The following is a 10,777-nucleotide window of genomic DNA, read 5'->3' as shown; positions in this document are numbered from 1 at the left end:
TTGAAACAAGAGCCTAGTCCACAACAAAGGTACGACTTACTAAAGTCAGGTAAAAAATATCTTTTGAAAGGTACCAAAAACCACAGGAAGGACTCACTCCATGACTAAGGTTACCATGAAACGAACGCTTTAACGACTTACAGGTTTTTTTGTGGATAAATTGTCTTTGATATAATTGGTTAAGTGTAAATCACCATCATGTGGGCTTTAATAGAAAGTGCATGTTGGAAGAGACTTAACTTAAGGAAGGAAGGCAGGAGGAGGAGGTGTATTGATCGCAATATCAAAATTTTGTTTTGATGGCAGAAATCATAATACGGTGACATTCACTCAATAAATACGTAATTTGTGTTCAATATAACAGGGAGAGAGTGGGACTTCGTCATTCTGTCCACCGTTAGGTCACTGCCAAGGGTAGAGATTGACGACAAACCCTCACCGTCTTGGATGAAACGCAACCTGGGCTTCATCTGCGATGAGAATCAAATGAATGTCGCTATCACGCGACCCAGAATGGGTTTAATTATCCTTGGTAAGTATGGATGTTAGCCTCATTTTCGTGTGTTCACTGTCAAGCAGTGGCTAACAGATGTGTTAGGAAAGGCATAAAGAAGTATTGGAAGAATTTGAAATGGTCAAAAGAACATGAAGTACACGTCCAAAGACTTGTAACAAATTTAAGCAACAGCAAAATGGACATTACGTCCCTTGTAAATACATGTATTTTCATTTGCACATAGTTGTCAGTGAGCAGAAATTAATCAAGCCTTACCAAATTCGTATGACCAGACACCCCTTGTGGCAGAGCTTTTTTTTGCAGTTAACACTCTGTTTTGCTACTCCTCGTTCTGCCCTTCAGGAAACAGATTTCTTTTGCGTGTTCACAAAACATGGGAAAAGTTACTCAACCATTACCACGAGAAGGGAGCTGTAGTTTTCGCCGAGAACTTCCTCAAAGGTTACCAGTAAAGACTAAGTCTTCGTAGATCAGTGACATGCAGACGATTCCTTGTTTATCGTGAAAAAGCAAGGGCTACGTGGCAAAATAGATCTGCATCTACATGGGGGCTGGAGCTGAAACCACCCTTGTCCAAATGAGCTGAAATAATTTTCACATATTGAAATAAATATTCCATGCATCTCGCTGACATACCAATCGCTTGTATTTGTGTATAAAGTAATATAACAGTTACCAAGTACTTTTTTGTTTTACTAACTATTTTAATGTTACTGATGTCTGGTGTTGAAGGGGCCTTAAGAGCACGTTAAACTGGATTAATCAAATTACTGTAATAATGTAGCTAACCTTGATTCAACGGATACTGCTTATGTCCATAAGTTGATAAGCACAGCGTCTACTCTTTATGTTGAAATGTTTAACTAAAATGATGGTAATATGGGACAAATAATAATGCTTTAGAAAATTCATCAAGCATGATCAGACAAGTAAGTAGGAATTTTGATAGCATGAAAACATCTCTGTAAGCACATGTATACATAGAATCCTGTATGCTAGTAGTAGTTACATCCTTATATTATGTTTATCTAGACGTCAGGGGGGAGATCAGATAAAACTGAAAAATCTACGAAATATACTAATCAGAGGTTTTGAGGGTCCGTCAGAGGCATGAGATCTATGGAAAAAATACAAATGCCTGTAGACACCTATTACAATACCCGCTTCTTGTGTTATGTCAATTGTTATACCTGTACATGTACATAAAAACACTGTAATGGTAAACTCGGGTTTTTCCAGAGTTTAAAACAAAATGTTTTAAAGCTCTTGAAATCAGGAATATCCTTATCAAAATTCTGAAATCAGGACAAATCCTGACAAGTTTCAGCGTTCAGAAGTATAACTCTTTTTTTCCCCAACCTGCTTAGGAGCACAAAATAAAGCTCTTAAAGAGAATAGTGTTATGACGCAATATATGTGTATGGATAAAGTGTATAATATATTTCTGAAAGAATTCAATGAATGTTTCTAAATAATGAATTTTGGACGAAATCCGTGTACGTAACACGTACACTACATAAAACCCTGATTTTGTTTTTCCTCGCCAGAATCAGATCTTACAGGATATAGCCTACATATTTTTTTGGGGGGGTTAGGCCTAATGATTTTTTGGGCAAACAGGAGTTTGAGGAATGTTTGAAATTTGAATGAAGAAGTTAAAGCCTTGTCTGTCGGTGAAATTTTGTATGTTAACAGGGAACATTCCGTCTCCAGATCACATTTTTATCAAACTTTGATATATTTTTCAAGTGTAATGGAAAATAGTTTATGTAACAGTATGGGAATATGTCATATTCACATTGTACCAGGTAATTGGCACATATAATCCATTAATATATTAATTAAGTCAAAAGTATAACAGTTCGTGACCACTTTTTTAACACTTGTAAAGGACCACAATTTTTCAGGAACAATTTACCGAGGAGAATTGTAAATCGAATGCCTAAATTCTTTCTAAAGATATCACAATATTTGTGCATGTCACTTTTTAAGAGAGAGTGCGCATTCCATTGTGTAATATTCTGTTTACAGTGACAATTATCTGCGTTTGGCCATCTTTATCAGACCATTTAACAGTAAAAGGGATGGCAAAAAAATAGTTTTTTATCTACAAATCCAGACCAGTTACCAACTTCTTAACCTTAACATGTCCTTATCGGTTTGCCATGGAAGTATAGTTTGACAATAATAAACGACAGTGTTTAAAAACATGTCCTGTTTTGACGTTGTCATGTTTGGCAAGCTGCCACTTTATAGTAAACGCTATGACCAAACTTTAGCAGAAACTTTCAGTTGCACAAGGCACGTTTTTTCCAAGATGAGTCACTAATTGGTCGGTGAGAAACCGTCAACTATATCGGGCGTTTACTGAAAAAAAATCCACATTAAAGGTGCAACCATTCGGGAAGAAATTTATCGAAGAGGCTTTTTGGAGGATATTCCTGGGGGCATCCTGGGATGGACACATTTTCCCAAGACGACGGCTTGTTCAACATTTTAAGGGGGCACCCAAGGGCATGGACATCCATCGGGGTGCATGACACCCTGTCCTGCTCCCTACTGCTACGCCACTTGTACTGCATTTAAATAAAGGGGATGGAGACATATCCAAGATGACTAGCTCCCGATAACTTAACAGAGTATTGAAAATAGTTGAATACACTCTAATGTAAAAGGGCATTTTTTTGTCAATAATTTCCTGGTTACAATCGGTATTTACATCTGCAACGTCATAAAGGAGAGATTACAAGTACATGTAAAAGTAAACATGCTTTTGTTTAGCCATTGAATCTTTCGCATTCAATTTAATCCGTCAGCTGGAGGCCATTGTCAAACAATGCCCTTACACAATACCTATAACCGGTATTTCTCATAAAGGGAATTTGGGGAAATGAGAAACACATGGCATTACAGGCTTGCACTCTAAACTGACGGAACTGCTACCCATTGAGTACCGAATTGTCTGTTGGTCTATCAGAATCTGGCGACCAAACTCAAAGGACATGATCCCGATATTCTCTTTTCGAAGCGTTGTCCAACAGAGCATGCGTTACGAGTGTCTCAGAGGCTGTTCTTTGTTTTGTTAATATCGTTACAATGAATGCACAAAAGGTTTATGCTTGATAAAATTTAACTTAACGTGACTCCAGGTGGTTTGAGAAAGAAAAGTTTACATTGGGGTTAGGTCTGAGGATGGATTTTCACATTTGAGAAAAATTGGAAAATTATGCTATATCTTGAAATGCTTTGACTGCCGTTTTGTAGTTACATGCAAGATGCGAATGCGCACCAATAGTTACCTGCGCTAGAATAGGCCTAGCCACCTGTTGTTCCCAAATAAGCAATGGTGACTGGGAATGGTGACTATGCTTAAGTTCTGTGTAACAATCCCTACGCTGCTTTGACTCAACCATTGTTGTGTGTTTTACATAAAATATGCAAGGTGGTTCCATATCACTGCGCCTTGAATTTAGAGCTGCGTCATCTGCGATAAAAGAATAAGGTCGGTGTTTCTCATTCAGGGAAACCCCGTCCTTGCAAAACAGCAGTGTAAGGGCAGATTTCATGACAGTCTGCTTACAAATGCTGCGACAATCCATATATTTCTCACATCAGCTATCTGTTTGTCCGACGAGTTGTGCTTCTACAGCTGCACTGTGCATTACAAACCCGCAACTGAGTGGAGTCGTTTAAAAAATTGAGCCACTATCTGGCTCTTATATGTGTTCAGGTCTGGATCCATTGTGATCATGAAGAATGGGTGAATACCTATTTTTGATAGACGTAGTTCACTTCTACTTCTGGATTATTTGAACCATCAACTTATTATTCATATGTGGGCACAAGAGGTACGTTTTTGCTTTGTTTTTGTTGAATGATATTAACGAGCTTCTCTCATCACCTACGAATAACTATTAATTTTTATACATCTTTACATATCAAATCAAATATATGTATGTATCACAAGACTTTATATTGCAACGTTCGTCCTCGTGCTCAATCCTTTTAATGTTAGCTTATCCAAAGTAAAATCCATTCAAATTCCTCCCCCCCGAAAGACGATTCCAGTGCGGCATGAGAACCTTTGGACCGGTGTCACCATCTCATTTCCTTGGCATGCTAGGATTTAGGAAGCGAACACTGCCGAGCGACTCGACCTGAGACCCAAACTTACGGCCAGTAAATCCCGTTTTGAATTGGTTTACTTCATTGGTGTGCTGAGTTCTTACACCACATGATTACGGCTTCACGGCCAGGACTTCTTGCGGACATCCGTGCGCCTCCGTCGAAGTGGTTTTAACGGAAATTTCGTTAGTCGTGGTGTCTAGGGTCAGGTTAGAAGGATACGTGTACAAGACGAAATGTCACAGAACAAACGGTATCTGCCAAGTGGGTTGTATCCTTCTGGGATTACAAAATCGGCTGAGAGGAGCATTAGGTCTGAGGCAAGGACCCAAGTAGGGTAAGGGGCGGAGTGACTTGTGACTATCTGGCTCAATGACAGCGGCATTTGTAGAGCATTGTGAAGTCGCCCACTCCTAGTCTCGATGTGGTTAGTCTGTCAACTTAGCATATGCGCATTGCGTTTACGGAAAATACTGAAAAATACACCCCCTGGGGCGGCTTTGATGCGTAGAATATGTGCATCAAACAACCCTTTCAATCTCTTCATTCCTCGTATTGCCTTAAACCGCGCAAAATGCGGTACCAGACCCAGAGCGCACGTACGTGCGCGACTGGAAAAATCAGCACACCGGATAAATGGCCACGTTGCAGCAACGTGCTCATTTATCCGGTGCGTTCTTCCGGAAATCTGAGCACGCCAGAAAAATTAGACTGTGACACCGGGAAGTACGTGTATTGCCAATTGGATCAGAGTATGTTCAGCAGGTTTCAGCCCCGTGACAGCGTTTATTGGACTTTTTTGTGTTTTCGCGCATGCGCAACGGCAACCTTTAGGTTGTCTGCCTGCATGCAGAACTACTGGTTAGCAAAAATGTGCTTGTTAAGCAGAAAAAAAGATCCATTGACCTTTTTTGTTCGCAAATATTGACTGCCATCTTGTACGAGTTACCAAAAATTGCAGAAGGTTCACCACTGGTTGGAAATAATGTTTGTCTCAAAATGCACAATTTCCTCGTCAGTGTAAACGTGAGAGACATTTTTGGTTAGTATTTAGCAGAAATATCCATTATTTAGTGTTTAATATTTGTATGAACTTTTTAAACCCTTGTGGTTTATTATTTGGTTTTCGTATCAACAGCCAGCCCTACTTTTGTCAATCATACAGTTTGCTGGTAACGTAGCGAAGGAAAGGTCTATAAACTTGAAGAACCAAGACTGCTTGTTGCTAATGAACAAATATATTTATACATACTACCATTCTCTTTTGTCGAGTAGTACTCAAAACTCCCAACTGGGACCTGTAATACAATAGCCTTTATTCTCATTTACTTTTTGTCACAAATGTGGATACAGCTCTGTGACGTGCAAAGCAATATGAGCCGTACTTTACAAACGCTGTCTATAACCACGCTCTATTCTTATTTTATTAAGATATTCCCTTCCACTCGCGTGTACAAACTCTGATGCCCTTGGAGTCTACCAAGACAAAAAATGGCCAAACCTAAATTGGCCAATCATGGCTGAGCTATCAAAACTATCCCGCAAAACCATTAACTTTGCACTTCTTTTAATATTGAAACGTTCCTAGTGAAACCTTGAAATGTCTTCCTAACTCAAATGTATTCCGAAAGTTTGTTATTTACTACTAAGTGTCTACGAAGGAGATAATTTGTCAATGTATCTTTAATGTTTTAATGTTATGACCCTCGAGAAAAAATCCAGCAAACGATAAGTGAACTTACAGCACGTCTTTATATCATTGTCTAAATTTACCAAATCAGGTCACGGAGTGAAGAATGGATGAAGAGCGAGAAGAAAGAATCAACGGACTGCGTCGAAGCTTTTTCCTGCTTTGGTAAAGAAAAACGAGGAATTCCAAGGAATTGTTGTCGTTACGCTCATTTCTGGCCATGTAAAAATTATTTTTGCTTTGAAATGAATTAAAAATTCCCAAGGACAGTTTCGTGTGAACCATTAGTGGGCATCAAGTCAAAATAGGTTTTCTAGTTGAATCAAGGGACGTTTCACTTACAGAAAGTGAAGAAACTCTCAATAACAAATTGAAACAATAATGAGAAGTGATTTAATTGTAGGAATGAGTAACAAAAGAGTATTTCTTTCGATTAGATGATTTTTCTTCGGTTATTTAGGATTCAAAAAGCGCCTGCCCTTTGAAAACAAATTCTCCAGTGGCACTGCATGTCTTTCATTGCCGGTTGAGTAAATGAAAGCCTTGTCCTTTGATCACCCCCGCAAAAATTTAACTTACATTGGGGAACCTTTAATTCAGTGTGACTACTCCGTCCTCCAAAAATTTCCCGTAAGCAGTTCACAACCCGATGTAACCGTCACCAATCCCAGGTCTTTCAGTAAGCCGGGCTTTGACAGTTCATTTTCAAGACAATAGGAGGGTGTGGTGCATATTGAGTGATTCGGCCTCAGGAATTATGATATCTTTGTATAGCAAGGGAATTGTTTAATCATACAAGATGAATGAAAGCAGTCAGCAGAAAGGGCATTGTTCTTTATTTTTCTTCCCTTTTTAGGCAAACTCCTGAGGAATCACTACCTCCTCCGCACACTGTGAGTGGTCTTATTAATAAAGGTCATCATGAACACCTGTAGACCCAACTTAAAATCAATCAATTGGGCAATTTATCACAAACCGTTCTAGGACTTCCACTACACGGCATGAGTGCTTGACTCGTTTTATTTATTTATTTTTTTGTAAATCAATTGTGGTTTTTGACTTATTGATTACTTCCGCTAAGAGCACACGCAAAACATTATATTCCAGTACAAAAAAGATCTTGCATGCGGTGTATCGCAAACCAAGGGCGGCTCCAGTCAGAGGGAATGGGAGAAAAAAAAGTATGGTGATTTTTGAAGCCCTATCTCCATTTCTTTCCTTTCAAAAGTGTGTAAGAAGCACCGAAATGCACATTCAACCCTCAAAAAGACCGGAAAAGGTTACATAAAAAATATCTACAATTTCTACCCCCCCCAAAAAAAACCCTTTAAAAATTTGGTTCTGGATGCGCCTTTGGTAGCCGGACGCCCCTGCCATTTAAAAACGCATCATCTCTTGTCCGCACAAGGAGTCCATTAACGAAGATCTAACATGAGCTATTCAATGATATTAATCGCAAAGTTGAGAGCCTTCATTCGGAAGCTTCAGCAGAATGTCAAAGTAGAAGCCATGGATCTGATAGCAGAAGAAGCTTATGAAAACGCCTTCAATCTTCTCACTCTGGGAATCGATTCTAGCAGGTAAATATTTCTTCCCACGTGAATAAATCTGATATACTGGAAAGTAAGACAATAGGCCTAAAGAGATAAAAGATAATCGTAGGAAGGGTCAAGAAATTCTGGAAGAAGAAGGAATTGGGAAGTACATGTATGTTTTCTTAAACAACTACTACAATGTGATCGATTGCATTAAATTATATTGAATTATTGGGCAGACCAGAAATGTGCAACAAAATTAGCTTTAACTTGGACGAATTGCAGCCTAAATTCGCATGTAAACTAAATCCGTTTTGCGGACTGTCCCATTAAACACCTAAGCCAGAGGAGAATCCATACGTCTGATATTTCTTTCGAAATTTCTTTTCGCATTTTGCTGCCCTGTCATTTATGCAATTACTGCTTTTAAAGTTCGGCTATTCACATAACTGGGTGTACGCACAATTTGTTCACTAATTCTACGGTAGGCTTTTAATTCCTTCGTGAATTGGTGTTCGACTGCGCACATTCTACGTTCTCCATAATTTCTTATTCTTCCCTTTCCCCACACAGCGTCCTCTGTCTCGACGGTTATTCCCTCGATACACAGAATGATATCAGGCTCCTTGTATTGCGATCCCAATGTGCCAATAACTTGGTAAGATCAACTTCAAAGTTCTCGTGTGTTTGGAGGGGATGTTGTGAGTTTGCCACTTGTCTTTATACTACGTGGGGATGTCATCAAGAGGAAATGTTCCAAGGCTCGTTATCGTCTCAAAATTGCTTCAACCAAAGATTACGTAGCAATAGCCAACTCGGCGCAAATGGACAGGCCGTCTGCTGGCAACAGCTAACATTCAGTTTGGCTGAAATCCCCCCCCAAAAAAAAAAATTAAGGAAGATGGGTAGCATCTTTCAATTTACATCAATTAATTCGAGAATATGTAAAACCTTACCAAAGCTGCATGTCTTGAATGAAAAATATCTTATCTGCAGCCAATCAAAGTCAGAATTCTTATACCTGTATCACTGAATTTCTACTTTGTAATTAGGGTTACTTTCAGGAGGCACTTTCGGATGCTGAAAAAGGTAACACTGAGATTAATAGAATTCTGTTTTTATTTGTATTCGTTAGATTCGTACCGAATGAGCATATTAAAGATATCACATTCGTTCAAATAGCAAACTAATTTTGGTTACGATCCTGTTCTAGCTCTAGCAATGGACCCAAATTCTGTGCCAGCGAAGGTTGAGTTACTGAAGGTCAAGAACAACATCGCGATGAAGGAAGATATCCCCCTCGAAAGATTGCTTAAGGCGGACCTTCTCAAGGGTTTACCAGAGATGGTGAGATGGTGCAAAAAGGTCTAAGCACTATTGCTTCCTGAGCAAAGAATTTCTAAACAGAAATACTGCATACCCAGTCTCAAGAAAAAAATTGCAAGTGATCGAGTTTGCAGTTTCAAGGGAAATGTCTTGCAAAGGTAATGACCAGTTTTGGTAAGGAAAAAAGGAGGTGCACGTGGGATGAATCCCAGATTTCCTGCCCATACACCCCTCTGTCGTTTGATTAAAGTAGGGTTTCAACTACAGGATTGAAATTTTATATTTAGGTGAGGGAACATCCAGAGGTGAAGGATATATTGAGACAACTCGGCCTACAAAATCTCAAAAATGAAACAAAGCAGAAGTCAGATTCCCAGACCTTCAATGCAGCCTGGATCCCCAGTCATAACAGAGAAATAGCCATGCGCAATAAGGTATGAACCCAGAATTTTGTCGCATGCTTGCACACCGATTTTTGCTGTTGAGAATATTCTTTTATAGCAGTTCAAATTAATTCAGAGCCATATTGGCCGATTTCTAGCCCTAGTAAGATGGTTAGTAATGATGTAAACTATCATCCAGAACTGACTGCATAATTACTGGACCAATCAAAAGCTAATTGGTAGCGATGTTGTACATAGTTTTGGTGCAAGATTCGGAACAAATTTAACTCTTAATGAATAAATGCTATTGATGACATCCTTCAGTTACTGACAACCACTTTGTTCGGACTGTCTTATACTAAGCGTGCTATTATTCGGAATTCGCAATTATTCAATCATTCTACAATGACAGGGATAGACAAAGCAAGTGAACATTGGTACTACATGACGCAGTAATAAAAACTTGTCTGAAAATGGATTTTGCTTTGCATTCTTGCAAAGTTTTGATTCAGTTGGAAAAGATCGAAGTACCAAAAGCACTGCCTCTCACCCAAAATTTCAGATTCAAGGTACCCTTCCATACAAGAATAAAATGAGCCAAAACAGTAAGGCTAAGGGTCTGTCTGTCTTATGAGGCATATTTTATGTCCAATTCATATTTCCTGACTCGTTTTCACTTTTACTTTGTCTGATTTTCCAGTCCTCCCATTCTTTTGGAAAAAGAAGGAAGATCAAACAGATCAGTGACGGTGCAGAGCCTGTCTTTCCAATCACAGGTATAAAAAGGCAACAGGGGGAAATGTTTTGTAACTTCACTGAGAATTTCATTAATAATATACATCATAGACCAAGTAGTGAAAAGTGCCATTTACGCTCCATGATATCTAAATTCCTGCCGCAGGATCATATTCATCATCTCAATGGTTGAAACAGGGCGCAAAGCCAAAGACAGCTGGAGACAGAAAAACACCAGAGCCTGCTTCACGCGGGTCGACAAAGCCTACGCAAAAACAAACCGGTCGGGCCACAGAAAGAAAAGGAACCAAACACTCGGCACAAATTTCGAAGTAAGTCGGGGGGTGATGACGGAGGTGCAGGGGGGGGTTCTTTTAAAGGATTATTATCAATCCCTCAAACAGCAGTCTACATCGGTAATTTGCAAACATTCCACCATTACACAAACTACATTCATTCAAATTTC

The 10,777-nt window shown here is 39.2% G+C and overlaps 2 protein-coding genes across 5 annotated transcripts in view; both read left to right on the top strand.

The window, feature by feature from the left end:
* LOC110991168 (3'-5' exoribonuclease HELZ2-like) overlaps positions 1–2,727 on the top strand; it is a 29,541-nt gene extending 26,814 nt beyond the window's left edge. For all 3 annotated transcript variants that reach the window (XM_087135043.1, XM_087135044.1, XM_087135045.1), the window contains 2 exons: positions 365–532; positions 860–2,727. In XM_087135043.1, the coding sequence (XP_086991169.1) occupies positions 365–532; positions 860–969 (278 nt within the window). In that variant the 3' untranslated portion in view covers positions 970–2,727. The remainder of the gene's footprint in view (positions 1–364; positions 533–859) is intronic.
* Positions 2,728–3,734: 1,007 nt separating this feature from the next.
* LOC110989617 (3'-5' exoribonuclease HELZ2-like) overlaps positions 3,735–10,777 on the top strand; it is a 32,056-nt gene continuing 25,013 nt past the window's right edge. The window contains exons 1-10 of one of the 2 annotated variants that reach the window (XM_022254139.2): positions 3,735–4,365; positions 6,424–6,497; positions 7,189–7,225; positions 7,794–7,912; positions 8,441–8,525; positions 8,920–8,956; positions 9,081–9,214; positions 9,481–9,627; positions 10,277–10,352; positions 10,478–10,643. In XM_022254139.2, the coding sequence (XP_022109831.2) occupies positions 6,439–6,497; positions 7,189–7,225; positions 7,794–7,912; positions 8,441–8,525; positions 8,920–8,956; positions 9,081–9,214; positions 9,481–9,627; positions 10,277–10,352; positions 10,478–10,643 (860 nt within the window). In that variant the 5' untranslated portion in view covers positions 3,735–4,365; positions 6,424–6,438. The remainder of the gene's footprint in view (positions 4,366–6,423; positions 6,498–7,188; positions 7,226–7,793; positions 7,913–8,440; positions 8,526–8,919; positions 8,957–9,080; positions 9,215–9,480; positions 9,628–10,276; positions 10,353–10,477; positions 10,644–10,777) is intronic. The other variant, XM_022254147.2, reaches the window with a different exon arrangement.

Source organism: Acanthaster planci, linkage group LG03 (assembly GCF_054643075.1).
Source record: "Acanthaster planci isolate LZ-2023a linkage group LG03, COTS_SCS, whole genome shotgun sequence".
NCBI lineage: Eukaryota > Metazoa > Echinodermata > Asteroidea > Valvatida > Acanthasteridae > Acanthaster > Acanthaster planci.
This window is presented reverse-complemented; position numbering and strand designations above follow the sequence as displayed.